The 17,004-nt window shown below is 57.4% G+C and overlaps 1 protein-coding gene across 10 annotated transcripts in view; it reads right to left on the bottom strand.

Moving 5' to 3' along the window:
* Nucleotides 1-885: 885 nt before the first annotated feature.
* SARDH (sarcosine dehydrogenase) overlaps nt 886-17,004 on the bottom strand; it is a 75,479-nt gene continuing 59,360 nt past the window's right edge. For 7 of the 10 annotated variants that reach the window (XM_005580496.4, XM_045372779.2, XM_065529893.1 and 4 more), the window contains 4 exons: nt 9,643-9,805; nt 8,718-8,886; nt 4,059-4,194; nt 886-1,338 (listed from right to left, as the gene is read on the bottom strand). In XM_005580496.4, the coding sequence (XP_005580553.3) occupies nt 1,213-1,338; nt 4,059-4,194; nt 8,718-8,886; nt 9,643-9,805 (594 nt within the window). In that variant the 3' untranslated portion in view covers nt 886-1,212. Of the gene's footprint in view, nt 1,630-3,412; nt 3,500-4,058; nt 4,195-8,717; nt 8,887-9,642; nt 9,806-17,004 lie in introns of all 10 variants that reach the window. The other 3 variants (XM_045372775.3, XM_074016071.1, XM_015436244.4) reach the window with 2 other exon arrangements.

Here is a 17,004-nt window from a genome sequence, read left to right as displayed (position 1 = left end):
CCCCCAGATCGCCACTTGCTGTGTGTGTGGCTCTGTGGGGCCCCAGCTCCATGATATCCCCAAGCATCTGCCACCCGCTCTTCCCAGATTTCAGGGCACACCTGGCAAGACTGCACAGTGCCACTCTGACGGGCCTGATCTGAACCTGGGCTCAGGGGCATGAGGGAGAGGACTGAGCATGTGGGATGGACAGAGATGGACACCCCTCCCGGGCAGGAGAGGCAGAGCTGCTTCTGACACACAGGCAGTTATCGGGGGGAAGAGAAAGCAGGCAGCGGAGCCACCCCATCTCAAGGCAGCGTGCGGGGCAGAGCCTAAGACAGGGTCCTCCTGCAAGGGCCGGACAAGGAGGCAGGCACGGGCAGGAAATGCGTTCAAATCAACAGCAAAGACAAAAGTCACCTAGAAAGGGGGACTCCACCAGACTCTTACCCAACAGGATGCCCCTCCTGCCTGAGCCTGGTGAGCAAGGGGCTCAAAGGGAAACTGAGGAAGGAGCTTGCACTTCTGTGCGGCTGAGGAGGGCACCCATCTGAGGCCCCGCCCACTCCCTGCTTTGGCTCCTCTGTTCCCGGGCTGCTGATTCTCAGGAGGCTTTGCCACCTGAAGAACCAGGAGGTCGAGCAAGGGAAGAAGAGCTTTCCAGCTCCCGTGCTGACCTGAGATCTGAGAGGCACCATCCTGCAGAATGGCCTTGGTCCCAGGCCTCCATGTGCACTGTGGCAGACAGTGCCAGTCAATCACTGATGGCAGACAGTGCCAGCCGATCACCGCTCTTTCCTGACCCAGACACAGCCTCATGCTCTTCAGCCAAGTGCCCCAGGGAAGCCCACCACCAATCGGTCAAGCTTGGGGTAAAAGACGAAGCCTATTTGCTTCCCTGTATTCACGTGGGGCTTATCAAGTATTTACTAAGCACCTTCTAGAAGCTTGGAGATAACTACAAGCCATGGTCCCTGAGCCCAAGACACTTACAGGCTTGTTTTCTGGGAGGATTGGGGCGGATTAGAGACCGCCTTCTGGTCAGTGACCACACGATGGGCCATCTTGGTCTCTGTCCGTATCTGGTTTGGGGGTTTTAGCAGGACTAGGCCTAGACTAAGGACAGGGAGGGCCCAAGTTCTGGCCGGGTCCAGGGTCCTGGGATCCAGGGCCATTTGGGACCTGTGGGAATGGACGGACAGCATGTGATGGGGCATGGGGTCTGTGCCCTCAGTATGTTCCCTTCACCCTCTTGTTGTCGGGGTCGAAGGGAGACTTCAGGTGGGCCCGGGCACCGTAGGTCACCCCCATTCTCTCCAGGGCATAGTCCCCGCTCTTCACAAAGTCCAGCGAGACCTAGGAGCAGAGGTGGGGATGAGGGTCACTATCTGTTGGTAGGTGCGGGGCTCAGGCCTGCCTGTTTCTCTGGAGGAGGGGGTCTTGGTCTTGCTGCCTGCCCTGTGGGCAAACTCATCCCTGTGCCAGGGCCTCCTTCCCGAACCCAGGCATCGCCCCAGAGCAGGTGGAGTTCGTGTCCATGTGATCTCAAGTTGGACACGGGCATCTGGGGTCTGGCAAAGCCAAGGTCTGGCAGCCAGTACGACTTCCACAGGACAACACACCTCCAGCCCCAGCGATTCCAGATGCCTGGGAAACAGCAGAAACACGGTGGTTTCCCCGGAGCCGGGCCGGAGCAGCGCCGAGGCTGGCGGCCAATCCGGCTCAAATCCCTCTGGGCAGGGGCGGCTGGAACAGCCTTCTAGACAGCTTGGCCTCTGCGTGCTCCCCATCCCACGCCCTGGCTTGGCCTCCCCAGCAAGCCCTCGGGAACTAGTCAGCCCCAGGTGCAGGTGCTCTTAGGGCAGGAGGAGGGCGTCACCTCCAGCCTGGTGCAGCTGGTGACGCTGGGCACTTTTGCCACGGCTGCTATGAGGAGGGCAGGCCGGGCCAGTCAGGGAAGCTGTTCTCCCATTATAGCAATTAAACCCAAGGCCAGGGCCACAGGAGGCAGTCTCAGGTTCTACTCTGGGAGTCAGAGGGCTCCTTCTTGTTCCTGGCAGCTCAGGACTGGATGAAATAAAATAGAAAAACAAATCAAGCTTTTTCTGTGACAGGAGCTTTAGGAGTGGCGCTTCTGAGCCATGTGTGCACCTGCAGGGCTGCGAGTTCTGAGCTGTCCCCCGCAGGAAGGCAGCATGGAGAGCTGGTGGACTTCAGATGTCCCCAGGCAGGCACAACTCAAAGCGGGCACCTGGCCTTGCTAACAAATACCCACCAGGCAGAAACTCCTTCCTCATCTCAGAGCCTTTCCCTTTAATGACCAGGTTTCCCTATCTTAGGAAGACACCTCTACTACCCCACTTGGGTGCTAGAAAATGTTTAACAACAGCTTTGGAGTAAGGCGGGTGTGACTGTAGCATTTGCCCATTTCCATGGTGCAAATGCTCTGGACAGCCCTGATGGAGGGGCACGAGACGTGCACCAGCAGCTCTGGGTGCATCGACTGGTTCCCCGGCTGCCTGTCTGGATGCCATGGAACCTCAGCTTCCCTGGTCACGTTGGTTATGGACCCATCCCTGACTCTGGAGAAAGGCGAGCATTACTGCTCTTTGAAGAAATGGCAACGGAGCCTCCCCTCCCCAGCCCACCCTGGCATGGAACCCATAAACTCTGGTTTGGCTGGGCCCCAGGGCTGTGGCCCCCAGGACCATGGCCCCAGGGCTGTGTCAGGAGGCCCTGCCCACGGTGGGAGCCACGCCATCACAATCCCTGCTTATTAAGATCCCACTCTGGGCAGTGGCCTGTATGACGGCCCTGCATGGTAGGTGAGTGTCCACATTTTATAAATGAGGAAACCGAGGCTCTAAGAGAGGATCCTTGTCCAAGGTCACAAAGCAAGTAAAAGGCAGATCCCAAAGCCTGGTGGCATCAAGTGTGTTCTGAGCCTCCCAGCTCCACCGCCAGACTCAGCCCCATGGGCTGCCACTTCCCCACAGCTCCACAGGACCATGGCCTTGCCTGAGGCCTGGCGGTGTCCCCTCCCCCTTGGGCCTTCGAGCTGGGCCTGCGCATGTTCTGCAGCTCTTGCTAAGATTGCTCTGTCTCCAGCCTACCCCTCCTTGTGGCTTCTCCCAAGCGCTCCCTCCCTCCCCGATTCCCTCTATGTGCCCAGCAGGGACTCAGGCTGGAAGGTTCTGGAGTCAGGCCAGCACCTCCCGGCCTCACTTAGGGCTTGGGCCAAATGTCAGATCTGCTCCCATGGAGGGATGTGACCCTCCTCACTGGCACCTCTACATGTGGCACCAGAAAGATGGGAAAAGGAGGTGGAGGTACAGACCACCCCTTCCCCTTCTGGGGAGGCTGCCCACCCCCTGCCCCACCACCCCTGGCCACCCAGAGCTGTCCTGGGACTTGCTTCTGGGGGCAGTACCTGCTCTTTCCAGCCTGCTCCTGCCTCCTGCAGAGCCAGGGACCAGGGTCACCTGGTTAGTGTGGGGTTCCCTGAGGTCAGGGGTGTCTGGAGTGAGGAAAGAGAGGAGGATAGAAACATGGGTCGCTGCGTCTGAGTCTCTGGTTGGTCACCCTGGGGCCACCCCTGCACCCCAGGCAAAGGGTGGGCCGTGGGCAGCTTGAGGTTTGGGTCTCTGGTGTCAGGAGCCGGAAGGTATCAGCCTGGCTGGCTGGCACCTCCTTCTAACCAAAAAAAGCCTGGAAGTCAGATTCTTCCAGAAAGAAAACAGAGAGCAGCTTTGGCTCTGCCCAGGCACAGCTGGGGAGTCCTCCACCTGCTGAGGCCTATTCCTCTCCCTTCTCCTTCCCCCTCCTCCCTCTCCCTCCTCCTTCTTCCTCTCTCCCCTTTTTCCTTCCCCCTCCTTCTCCTTCCTTCCTCCCCCTCTTCCCTCCTCCCTCCTTCTTCCTCCTCTCCCTCCTCCCTCCTTTCTCTTCCCTCCTCCTCCCCTGGACCCCACCCGTCCTCCTCCCTGTGCCCGGCACACTCAGGGTGCAGTGCAGGGTGCTGGTTTGGAGCTGGGGAGGAATCGGCATTTGCCTCAGCAGGGCCAGAGAAGGCGACTCACCGGCCCACCACTGGGGTCATGGATGTAACCGTAGGCGATGGTCTTGTCGATGGCGAACCCAAAGTCGGCCCTCCGGACGTGGCCCACCACTTGGCCGTTCCTCCAGATGGCCTCCAGGCCAAACATGGGTACTTTGCTGGAAGAAGCAGTAGAGAAAGCTGGGGCCCCAGAAACCACAGGGTGGGGACGCATCCACAGTGGCCTGGAGGAGAATGGGGGGCTGCATGGTGCCCACCCAACCATGGCTCCACACAGATAGGGCTGGCCTACTAGGACCTCACTGGTCCCCAGAGCCAGCCCAGCACCTGGCCTGGACACCACGGCTCAGGCTTCAAGTGAGTAAAAGGGATGAGTGGAAAACAACGAAACCAGGAGTAGACTTTGCTGTTTCCAGAACCGAGGCCCGTATATTTGGGAGAGCCCCTGCCTCCGATTTCCTTCCACTGCTCTTCAACTCTGTTTTGTTTTGTTGTTGTTGTTGTTGTAGTGGTACAATCTAGACTCGGCAACCTCCACCTCCCAGGTTCAAACAATTCTCCTGCCTCAGCCTCTGGAGTAGCTGGGATTACAGGCACCCACCACCATGCCTGGCTAATTTTTGTATTTTTAGTAGAGACAGGTTTCACCATGTTGGCCAGGCTGGTCTAGAACTCCTGACCTCAAGTGATCTGCTCGCCTCAGCCTCCCAAAGTGCTGGGATTACAGGTGTGAGCCACTGCACCCAGCCAGGTTCATTTTTTTTCACAGTACAATACATACTTTATTCAAAGGACTTTGCTACGTGTAATACATGAATGCTCACCATGAAAGCTTTAAAAATTAAAAGCAGGAAGACAAAGGATAAAAGTAAGATAAAATCAAAGAAAGGCCAGCACCCAGGGCTAACTGGTAATACTTTGTTGCCAGTCTGCAGACTTCTCCATGTGCGATGGGTTATCACGGCTGCAGCTGTGCAAAGGGGCCCCTGAATGGAAGGGCCGGGGTGAGGCTGAGGGGGCCTCCTGTATCCTCACCCTGGAGTCACTGTTTGGGTCCCACCTGTCAATCAGATTAGGATGAGGCTGCAAGGAGGTTTTGTAAACATCTTTGGTTTCACCCTAGTTTTCTTTTTTTCTTTTTCTTTTTTTTTTTTTTTTGAGACAGAGTCTCGCTCAGTTGCCCGGGCTGGAGTGCAGTGGCGCGATCTCGGCTCACTGCAAGCTCCGCCTCCCAGGTTCACGCCATTCTCCTGCCTCAGCCTCCGGAGTAGCTGGGACTACAGGCGCCCACCACCTCGCCCAGCTAACTTTTTGTATTTTTTAGTAGAGACAGGGTTTTACCGTGTTAGCCAGGATGGTCTCGATCTCCCGACCTCGTGATCTGCCCGCCTCGGCCTCCCAAAGTGCTGGGATTACAGGCGTGAGCCACTGCGCCCGGCCTCGCCCTAGTTTTCATTCTCCACCTTAGGACACTGAGGCTCCAAATGCCCGGAGTCCCAGAGTAGAGTGGCAGGGCCGTTCTCTGTGACTCCACTGCCAGCGTCCTCTCTGCGTCTGTCCTGGAACCGCAACAGTCCAGAGCCGCGGCGCAGAGCAGCTATTATGCAGCCTGACAGAAAACCCCTGAGCGGAGCGCACTGGGTCACAGGGGCTGTCCAAGGCCCTCCTAACCCAGACATCAGGCTGCAGGTGCTTCCTGGAGGGTCAGAGGGTCGGGGTCAGGCAGGCAGAACGGACCCATGGACGCTGACCTGTCTGCAAGGGGCCCCCTCTCCGGGAGCTGAGCTGATCCCGGGAGCTAGACAGGCTGTCACGTGAAAGGCAGAGCCTGACAGGCACCCAGGGAGAAGCCACAGGACGAAGACAGCACGGCCCCGCTCACCCTCCCTCTCCCCTCACCCTCCCTCACCCTCCCTCTCCCCTCACCCTCCCTCTCCCCTCACCCTCCCTCTCCCTCACCCTCCCTCTCCCCTCACCCTCCCTCTCCCTCACCCTCCCTCTCTCACATTCTCCCTCTCCCTCACCCTCCCTCTCCCTCACCCTCCCTCTCCCCTCACCCTCCCTCTCCCTCACCCTCCCTCTCCCCTCACCCTCCCTCTCCCTCACCCTCCCTCTCCCTCACCCTCCCTCTCCCTCACCCTCCCTCTCCCTCACCCTCCCTCTCCCTCTCCCCTCACCCTCCCTCTCCCCTCACCCTCCCTCTCCCTCACCCTCCCTCTCTCACATTCTCCCTCTCCCTCACCCTCCCTCTCCCTCACCCTCCCTCTCCCTCACCCTCCCTCTCCCTCACCCTCCCTCTCCCTCACCCTCCCTCTCCCTCACCCTCCCTCTCCCTCTCCCCTCACCCTCCCTCTCCCCTCACCCTCCCTCTCCCTCACCCTCCCTCTCTCACATTCTCCCTCTCCCTCACCCTCCCTCTCCCTCACCCTCCCTCTCCCTCACCCTCCCTCTCCCCTCACCCTCCCTCTCCCTCACCCTCCCTCTCCCTCACCCTCCCTCTCCCTCACCCTCCCTCTCCCCTCACCCTCCCTCTCCCTCACCCTCCCTCTCTCACATTCTCCCTCTCCCTCACCCTCCCTCTCCCTCACCCTCCCTCTCCCTCTCCCCTCACCCTCCCTCTCCCCTCACCCTCCCTCTCCCCTCACCCTCCCTCTCCCCTCACCCTCCCTCTCCCCTCACCCTCCCTCTCCCCTCACCCTCCCTCTCCCCTCACCCTCCCTCTCCCTCACCCTCCCTCTCCCTCACCCTCCCTCTCCCTCTCCCTCCCTCTCCCTCACCCTCCCTCTCCCCTCATCCTCCCTCTCCCCTCACCCTCCCTCTCCCTCACCCTCCCTCTCCCCTCATCCTCCCTCTCCCCTCACCCTCCCTCACCCTCCCTCTCCCTTACCCTCCCTCTCCCCTCACCCTCCCTCTTCCCTCATCCTCCCTCTCCCTCACCCTCCCTCTCTCACATCCTCCCTCTCTCACATCCTCCCTCTCCCTCACCCTCCCTCTCTCACATTCTCCCTCTCCCTCACCCTCCCTCTCCCTCACCCTCCCTCTCCCTCACCCTCCCTCTCCCTCACCCTCCCTCTCCCCTCACCCTCCCTCTCCCTCACCCTCCCTCTCCCTCACCCTCCCTCTCCCTCACCCTCCCTCTCCCTCACCCTCCCTCTCCCTCACCCTCCCTCTCTCACATCCTCCCTCTCCCTCACCCTCCCTCTCTCACATCCTCCCTCTCCCTCACCCTCCCTCTCCCTCACCCTCCCTCTCTCACATCCTCCCTCTCCCTCACCCTACCTCTCCCCTCACTCTACCTCTCTCCTCACTCTCCCTCACTCTCATCCTCCCTCACCCTCACCCTCCCTCTCCCCCACCCTCCCTGTCCCTCACCCTCCCTGTCCCTCACCCTAACCCTCCCTTTCCATCACCCTCCCTGTCCCTCACCCTCCCTCTCCCTCAACCTCCCTCTCCCTCCCCTCCTCACTCTGACACTCCTTTTGAAGGCTCCAGAAACCTGGGAGAAGTGGCAGTGTTTGCAGCTGGCTGTCAGCTCCACGTCCACAGAGCCCAAAGCTGCCCACGTGCCGGGAGACCTGTGCTTCGGACCCCCACAGGCACCACGGGAGGCCTCTGCACAGGGCCTCATCTTCTCAGACTTCCCTGCAACCCAAGGGGGACTCGGGTCCCTGGAATCCAAACTCTCCCAGTAGCTCAGGGAGCACCGGGCTCCAGCAGCATGCTCAAAGCCACTCTCAGTGGGGAGAGCAGGAGGTCAGGTCAACCCCAGGCAGAGTCTCTCCTTCCACCTCTGCTGTGTGACTGGGCATGAGTCCCCTGCTCCTTGGCACCATGTGGTCTCCATTTGTAAATGAGGATGGCGGCCCCAACACAGTCCCTCTACCCCCATCACAGGGCTGTGGGGAAACTGAACCAGAACAGGATGGGAGGTCATGGCGCAGTGACTGGGAGGCCAGGCTCCCTGGGTTCACCCTCCCAAGGCCCTCAGCCTAGACCCGCCACAGAGGGGTGGCCTGGGCTTGGCTGCACCTTTCTCTTTTGAGACCTGCATTCGAAGAGCGCAGAGCCTTCCCTATCTCCCCACAGGCCCTGCTGGCCTGGGAGGGGCCCCAGGTGTGCAACCTTACACTCCCCTCTGGCCTGGTTTGAATCCCAGCACTCTGGGATCCTCACACCTGTAATCCCAGCACTTTAGGAGGCTGAGGCAGGCGGATCACGAGGTCAGGAGAGTTCAAGACCAGCCTGGCCAACATGGTAAAACCCCATCTCTACTAAAAATACAAAAATTAGCTGGGTATGGTGGCAGGCGCCTGTAATTCCAGCTACTCGGGAGGCTGAGACAGGAGAATCACTCGAACCTGGGAAGCGGAGGTTGCGGTGAGCCGAGATCGCGCCACTGCACTCCAGCCTGAGCAATAGAGTGAGACTCCGTCTCAAAAAAAAAGAAAGAGCAAATTCTCTCTGCCTTTCTGCCTTTAACAGCATGTGACCTGGCCAGATGGCCCCTCTCTGGCCTTGATTTCCTTATCTGCAGTGGACTGCTGGGTGTGTTCCGGAAGAGCATGGCTGGCACATGGGAAGTGTTGGTACCAGGGGCTTTGACTGGGGGACTGAGAAGCGCCTGCCTGCCCTGGCTGTAGGCAGTTGCTTCCGGGTGGGTGTGGGACAGCGGGATACTCACTCCTCCACGGTGAAGCACACCAGGCGCCGGCGGAGGCCTGCGGCCCGCTGCTGCTCCAGGGCCTCCCTCCCCAGGAAGGGCACCGGTGACTTGAGCTTGCAGGTGAAGGCCAGGCCTGCCTCCAGGGGGCTGTCGTCCGGCCGCAGGTCTGCATGCCAGTGCCGGTAGCCTGTGGGAAAGGAAACCACCGGGTTGGTGCCACCCTAAGGGGGATAAGCCCTTCAGGAGATGCATGAGGATGCTGCCTAAACCTACCCCCTCCAGCCCCTACCCACACTCTCAGAGCTGCTTAGTCACCTGGGCAGGAGGCAAGGGCATCCCCAACTCCAGAAGATTCCCTGGGGTGACCCCCCCACTCCCCGAGAAGACTGCCCATCAGCACTGCAGCCCTCTGCACCCTCAGGTGGGGGTGTCAGGGAGGGGCTCGTGAAGGGAGAGCTTCCCAATGCCCAAGCTGGGTGCCCAACACCCTGGGGAATTGCCCAAAGCCCGCTCTGAGCATCCATCCTTGCTGTGGACAAGGGTCTGGGCTTCTTCCAGAGGCCACAGCACCTGCTCCCCTGCTCTATTCTTCACAGTTCTCAGAGAAACCAAGGCCCTCCATTCCAACCCAGCCTGGGCCTGCCCCCCAGGTGCCGGGCAGCACCTCAGCTCTCTGCGTCCAGGTGTGCGCGGGTGTCGCAGATCCCAACACTGCCCCTGGGGCCCTGCACAAAGACCCTGGGCAGCAAGAGGGTTTGGGGAAATGGAGGATGTCAGGCGCTGGGGTGTGGGGGAGGAAATCATGGTGTGGAAAGAAGGAAGCTGGGTGACAACACAGGGAAGGTAAACAGCTTCTTGGCCTCCAGGTGTCTCAAGCGTCACCCCCAGCCAGCCCCTCTCCCTCTCTGCCCCATGCCCTGTGCCGACCAGACCCTGCACTCACCTTTCTCAATGCTCAGGGAGTCAATGGCGCGGTACCCTGCATTGACGAGGCCGTGCTTGGCACCCGCGGCCATCACAGCCCGGTACACAGGTACGCAGGACGCCTTTGGAATGTGCAGCTCCCAGCCCAGCTCCCCCACGAAGGACAGCCGCATGGCCCGGACCTGGGGGACAAGGTCATGGCTTAGATGTGGCCATGTAAGATGGCTGAGGTCCAGGGCCAGGCTACCACTTCCTGGTGGACAGCTCCTACCGTCACCATGACTACCAGCTGGCCCTGGGTCCCAGCCAGACTGCCACCAAGAAATGGGGTCTTGAAGAGCTGCTCCCTCCAGCTGCTCCGGAAATCTTTGAGGAGAAGTAGGGGGTCCCCTTTGGGAAGGGGAGATGGCAGGTTTGTTGTCTGTAGACCTCAGATTTTCTCCAGGACTGGGTTGGTTTCCTGTCTGTCATAACAAATGACCACAACTGGTGGCTTAAATCAATAGCAGGAAACTCCCTCTCAGTTCTGGAGGCTCAAAATCCAAATTCACCATGTGGGCGAGCCACGCTCCCTCTGTAGGCTCTGGAGACGTGGAGACGACCCTTCCACTCTCCAGGAAGCGTCCTTCTGAGCGCCTCCAGGTGCCCCTCAGCTTGTGGCTGCGTCACTGTGATCTCTGCCTCAGCCCTACAGCCTCCCCTCTGTGTGTCTTCCAAGGACACTTGTCACTGGAGTGAGGACCTTCCCTAGCCCTACATAATGTCATCTGGAGATCCTGACCTTAATTACACCTGCAAAGATCCTATTTCCAAATAAGACGAGTTATAAGGCAGGTTCTGGCGAGTTAGGATGTAGACATATGTTTTGGGGGTCACCATTCAGTCCACAGCAGTAACCTGGGACAAGCTTCTCACCCTTCCCTGTCTGTAAGACGGGGTTGGGAGCCCAGCTTCATCTGTTTCAGAAGCTCTGAGACACATCTGCGAGGAACAGGGGGAAGGCAGCAGCCCAGCTCAAGGGACACCACCCTGGCTGCGCTCGGTGGGGACAGAAGCATCGGGGAAGGGGACAGCCAGGTGCCAAGCCCGTTGTCTGAGGAGCCCATCACCCACCATTCTGGTCAGCCCCGGCCCGGCACAGGGCTCTGAAGACAGCCATAGCCTCTGCCCTTCAGGACTCAGCTCGGCCATGAGCACAGCCATGTTCTGGGTGGGGAAGAGGCCGGAAAGCAAGGCCGCTGCCTGGGACGCCAGACCAGGCTGGCAGGCAGAGCAGGAGACTGCCATTGCAGACAGGCCTTCCAGGTGAGGGTGCAAAGGCCCAGTGCTGGGCAGCGGATATGGCGGGAGGCAGGAGAGAAAGGCCTGTGGGGCTGTGGATACCTGACTGTGAAAGACATGGTGACCCCAAGCCCTGCAGAAGTGACAGTGCCGATTACGTGCTCGTGAGCTAAGCTTCATCTCGTCCCTCCGTGGCCCATGCAACGGTGGGAACACTGTCAATCATGTCCATAGGCTGAGGCAGACACAGAGGCTCCCAGAGGCACTGAGCCAGGCCTAGGCACACCCAGCTCTGCCGAGGACAGCTGGTGTCTTTGGGAGGGTGTGTCCTGCACATCTGCACATCAGGCTAGCACTTGGCTCCGTGGAGGCCACAGGCAGCGTGGGGGGCTCCTTGCACAGGAGACGTGATTTTCCTCACACACTTGATTCAGGTGCGTGGCACGTCCACACCCAGTAACTAGAGTCTGCGTCCTCACCTTCAAGCAAACCCTTGAACCCACTGACTCCCATGGGAAAGCCTGAGTGCTCAGCCCTGGGACCACAGAGCTCACAAAAGGAATGGGGAGAGCTAGGCTGACTGCAGGATCCCAGACAGTGGAGGAGCTGATTCCACCGCTGTTCTGAGCGGAAGGGCCCTCCCCGTACAGCTCCCGCTGGGATACATCTGTGGGAGGGAGGGCAGAGGCCGCTCTCCCAACCACAGGGGCAGCTCCTTATAAACCTGACACTTTAATCACTTGGCCTCCGAGGGGCTGGATTCTAAAAGCTTTGGAAATAGCGCAAATTGTTCTAGGTTGCCATTTGCCCAGGCCTCCTACAAAACTCAAAATTGACACAGAAAATGTACTGTTGACATTTCCCTGCTTCCCTGGTGCAAGCCGTAGGCCCCTGACAAAGATTGCCTTGTCAACGGGGTTCTAATTTTAGACAGCCTATGGAGGATCTCAGGGCTCAAAGCCAATCACATTTTGAAACAGGAAATATAATTTTTAAAGTGCACCTATCCACGGCTCTCCAACTGTGGATCCCTGTTCAGACAAAGACCTGTCACCCAGCTCAGTGAGAGTTCATGGGTGGAAGGGAGGGAGTGGTCCCATCCTTCCTGGCTCCAGCAGCTCAGCGAGGATGGAGTCGGCTGGGTCCGGGTCTCTATCATATCCCATGCATGGCCTGGCCCAAGAAACGGTCCCTGAACGAAGGAGGAAAACGGGGGCCACACCTGCTTCCCGACAAAGTGAGGGAGTCTGCGGAAATCCAGGGGCCTCTCTAACATCACAGAATCACTGGTTTTTGAGGCATCTTGCATTTTTCTCCACCAAAGCAGTAGAGTGGGATCGGTCCCCAGTTCTTCCAAGTGGTGACCCACAAGGAAAGGGACAGGCCAAGTGAGGACATCCGGAACATGGGCTCCCAGTCAGCTGGGCTTGGGTGGGAACAGCATCTCCCAGCGCCCATGGGGGTCAGCCCACTCGGCCTCAGTGCCCTCCTCTGACCCATCAACCAAGGATGGCACGTGTGCACCAAGCACGTGGTCCTGGCACGCGGCCCTTGGCCACTTTGGCTCAGGTGGGCTATGAAAGCCCCGAATTGCAAGATGGAACTCCTGGCCGTGGATGGAGTCACAGAGTTGTGGAAGATCAGCAGGAAGGGCCTTATGTCAGGTTTCGTTTAAACCCTTTCCACATCCCGAAAATTCCACGCAAAAAAACCTGCTGAAAATATTAAACGAAGTCAGCAAAGTTGCAGAAAGCGAAGTCAAATGAACCGTCACGTACGTGTTCACACGATTTCAACAAGGGTGCTTGAAGCCACTCACAGGGAAAAAGTCTCCAACAAGTGGTGCTGGGAGGATCTGACAGCCACGTGCAGAAGCGTGAAGCTGGTCGCTTACCTTACATCACGTCCAAAAATTAACTAGACATGGAACAAAGACATAAGGGTAAGATCTGTAGCTGTACAGCCTCTGGAAGAAAGCATGGGGAGTTGGAAATGGCAAGGGTTTCCTGGACAGGACACTGAAAGCACAGGTCACAAAAGCAAAAGTCAGATGGAAGGACATTCATCATAAGCACTTTTGTGCATTGGAGGACACTAATAAAAAGTGAAAAGGCAACCCACGGGATGGCAGAGAACATTTGCAAGTCTTACATAGGATAAGGGCCTTCTACCCAGACAGAATAAAGAACTCCTATGACTTAATAAAAAGTCAAATACCACCATTAAAAATGGGCAAAGGGGCCAGGTGTGGTGGCTCATGCCTGTAATCCCAGCACTTTGGGAGACCAAGGTGGGAGGACCATCTGAGGTCAGGAGTTCGAGACCATCCTGGCCAACATAGTGAAACCTTGTTTCCATTAAAAATATTTTTTTAAAAAAATTAGTTGAGCGTGGTGCTGTGTGCCTGTAGTCTCGGCTAATCGGGAGGCTGAGGCGGGAGAATCACTTGAATCCAAGAGGTGGAGGCTGCAGTGAGCCAAGATTGTGCCACTGCACTCCAGCTGGGGCAACAGAGCAAGACTCCATCTAAAAAAAAAAAAGTGGGCAAAGGACTTGAATCAACAATTCCCAAATACAAATGCAAATGGCCAACAGGCCCAGGAAAAGATGCTCCACATCACTCCCCATCAGAGGCACGCACAATGAGTTATCACTTTGTGCCCATGAGGATGACAATTACAAAAACAAGAAAAAGGAAGTAACAAGTGTTGGTGAGGATGTGGAGAAACTGGAGCCCTTGTACACTGTTGGTGGAAATGGAAAATGGTGCAAGCACTGTGGAAAACAGGGTGGCAGTTCTTTAAAACATTAAAAATACAACTTCCATGTGATACAGCAACCCCACTTCTGGGTATACACCCAAAGGAATTGAAAGGAGGGATTCGAAGAGGTATTTGCACACTCATGTTCACAGGGTTATTCACAATAGCCAAGAGGGAGATGCAACCCAAGTGTCCATCAACAGAGGATGAACAAGCGGGGCATGGTGGCTCACACCTGTAATCCTGCTACTTGGGGAGGCCAAGGCAGGAGGACTGCTTGAGCCCAGGAGTCTGAGACAAGCCTGGGCAACACAGGGAAGCCCTGTCTCTACAAAAAATTTTAGAGTTAGCTGGGTGTGATGGCGTGTGCCTGTAGTCCCAGCTACTTGGGAGGCTGAAAGGGGAGGATCACTTGAGCCCAGGAGGTTGAGGCAGTGAGCTGAGATCGTGCCGCTACACTCCAGCCTGGGTGACAGAGTAAGACCCTGTCTCAAAGAACAAAAACAAAAACACCAGAAACAGATGATGAACAGACAAAATGTGTTCTATCCACACAAAGGAATATTATTCAGCCTTAAAAAGGAAGGAAATTTGGACGCGGATGAACACATTATAAACACATCATGCTAAGTGAAGGGAGCCAGTCACAGAAGGACAAATCCTGTCTGATTCCACTCATATGAGGTCCCTGGAGTCACCAAATTCATAGACAGCGAGAGCAGAATGGAGGGCACAGGGGCTGGGGAGGGGGAAAGGGAGTTGCCTCAATGGGGACAGAGCTTCAGTTTCATAAAATGAAGACATTCTGGAGGTTTGTTTCCCAACAATATGAACATACTTAACACTACAAAACTGTACACTTAAACTAACAAACCAGCCAACAAACCAGCTCCTTTTCTTCATAGGAAACTGAGGCTAGGAACTAAGTGACCGGCACTTTCTCGACATCCTGGGCCACAGGAACAGAGGAGCCAGGGGGTGCAGACAGAGATGGGAATTTGGGGAATGTGAGGGAATGGCCCCAGGCCAGACAGGAAGCTGCATCCTGTGTCCAACAGAAGGTCAAGGAGATACCAGAGAGACCAGGCGGGTGGGGAGCGGGGGGAAAGGCGGTACTTAAAAAGATAACGGTAGAGAATGTTCCAGAAGTGAAGATGGTTGGTCATGAGCTGTCAGACTACAGAAAGCACAGTACGTACCAAACGGGAAAAACACCAGCGAATCCCTGCATGGAAAACACTGGGGCATGCGCAGGCATCAGAGTGGGCAGGGCGCAGAGCGGGTAGGTGGGGAGGAGGAAGGAGAAATGAAAGAGAAAGAGAGAGAGAAAGAGGCAGAGAGAGGCTGGGCGCGGTGGCTCACGCCTGCAATCCCAGTACTTTGGGAGGCCTAGTTGGGCGGATCACTTGAGGCCAGGAGTTTGAGACCAGCCTGGCCAACACGGCAAAATCCCAACTCTACTAAAAATACAAAAATTGGTTGGGTGTGGTGACGGGCACCTGTAGTCCCAGCTACTTGGGAGGCTGAGGCACGAGAATTGGTTGAACCTGAGAGGCGGAGGCTGTAGTGAGCCAAGGTCACCCCACTGCACTCCAGCCTGGGCAACAGAGTGAGACTCCATCTCAAATAAATAAGACAGAGAGGGAGGCCTGAAACCTTGAAACCATCCCTTGGCGTGGCTCCAGTAGATGCTAATCTACTGTAGAACAGTATCTTTGAAGCACAGAGCTTCGAACATAACTGTCAGCCTGGAAACCCACATCCTCCAGGACTTTGAGCCTGGAAACCCACATCCTCCAGGGGTGAGAGGAGTGAGGTGAACTGACAATGTTCTCAGATCCAGACAGAGTTTATGATGCACGATTCTTGTTGAAAGAATCTGTAGGGGATGCACCTTCAAGCCTGGGCCCCTGACCTCAAACTGGGTGCAGTTTGAGGGTCAGACCAGAACAGATACCTGGCCAGGTGGGGGTTGAGCTGGGAGGGAGGAAGACCAAGGTGAGATGAACTCTGCCTCCTGTTTAGAAATAGGTGCTTTGGAATCAAACCCATGAAGGGTGGGGCTACAGGTGACCTCTCCACCCATGGAACTAATCAGTCACCTGGAGTGACATGTCTGTTATGAGCAGATTTAGCTCTGCAAATAAAGGGTTGGGGCAGGGGTCCGTTGTGACAGCATGGACCCTGCTGGGAGCTGAGTCCCTTTCCTGCTTGGCCCTGGCTGGGGGTGAGGGCTCAGGACCCACAGGGCTGCCTGGTGCCAGTCTTCCCAGTGGCCAGGCACTGTTCCCAGCCAGTCAGCCTGGATAGGAGGGGAATGATTCCTGAAACCTGCAGAGCCACCTGCCACTGGTGTCGTTCACTAGGGCTCAGACTCCTGGACTGCAGGTTGTGATGAGAGAGGATCTCTCTGTGGAAAGAGACCACGTGGGGCGGGGCTGAGGCCCATCGAGTCCCCCATACTTAGGCAAACATCATTACTATGACCATGGCTCTCCCCCTCCAAATTGGCCTGAAGACCCTCTCTTTTTGGAAGGTTCTGGAGGTCAGACACTTCCAGGCCCTGTAGGGAGTTCTGTGGGATGTCATTGGTCCCCAAGGGTGAGAGGAACTCGCCCTGCCTGTCCCATTCCATTCAGGCCACTTGGGTGGCAAGTGTCGGTCAGTGGGCAGGTGCAGGAGGCCTCCTGCCCTGGGCCACACAGCACTGGTACCCATTCTCGCCAGCCCCCACCACAGTGGCCAGCAGGCTCGAGGCTCATCTGCTGCAAGCATTCTAGGATTCAGACCGTGATCCCCCAAGCAGGGCACCCGGCATGAGGACTCGGGACTACAGGAGACCAGAAGGCCTCTGGTGCAGCCCAAGTCTCTCTCCGACCTCCTCCTCCCCTCCTGTCTCCCGCCCTCTTTCTCCCCCGCAGCAAGTCACAAAAGCCAGAATTCCTCTTTCCCTAGGTGGGTCATGGACAGTAGAGGCCCTCTCCCCCAAAGCCAGCCATGAGACCTAGAAATACAACACAAGCCTTCCCCACCTTTCTGGGGAGCAACTGGCCCTAAAGATGTTCTCCGCCCACTTTGTCTGACTGTGGGTCATAAGGCCCTAGCTCCAGGGATCCTGCCCCATGCCTGGGAGTGAGGAGCACCTGCACGGAGACACCAAGGGGGATCGGCATGGCCGACCTCGCCGGCCTCCGCGCAGTCCATCCCCACAGGCATCCCCTGCCATCCGACACCTGTCCACATGGCTGCCCATTCTTCACCGACCCTGAGCACTGGAACCGTCTTCCCTGGGCCTCTGGGTCCCCCTTTCTGATGGCTCCCATGTCACATAAAGCTTT

Source organism: Macaca fascicularis, chromosome 15, assembly GCF_037993035.2.
Source record: "Macaca fascicularis isolate 582-1 chromosome 15, T2T-MFA8v1.1".
NCBI lineage: Eukaryota > Metazoa > Chordata > Mammalia > Primates > Cercopithecidae > Macaca > Macaca fascicularis.
This window is presented reverse-complemented; position numbering and strand designations above follow the sequence as displayed.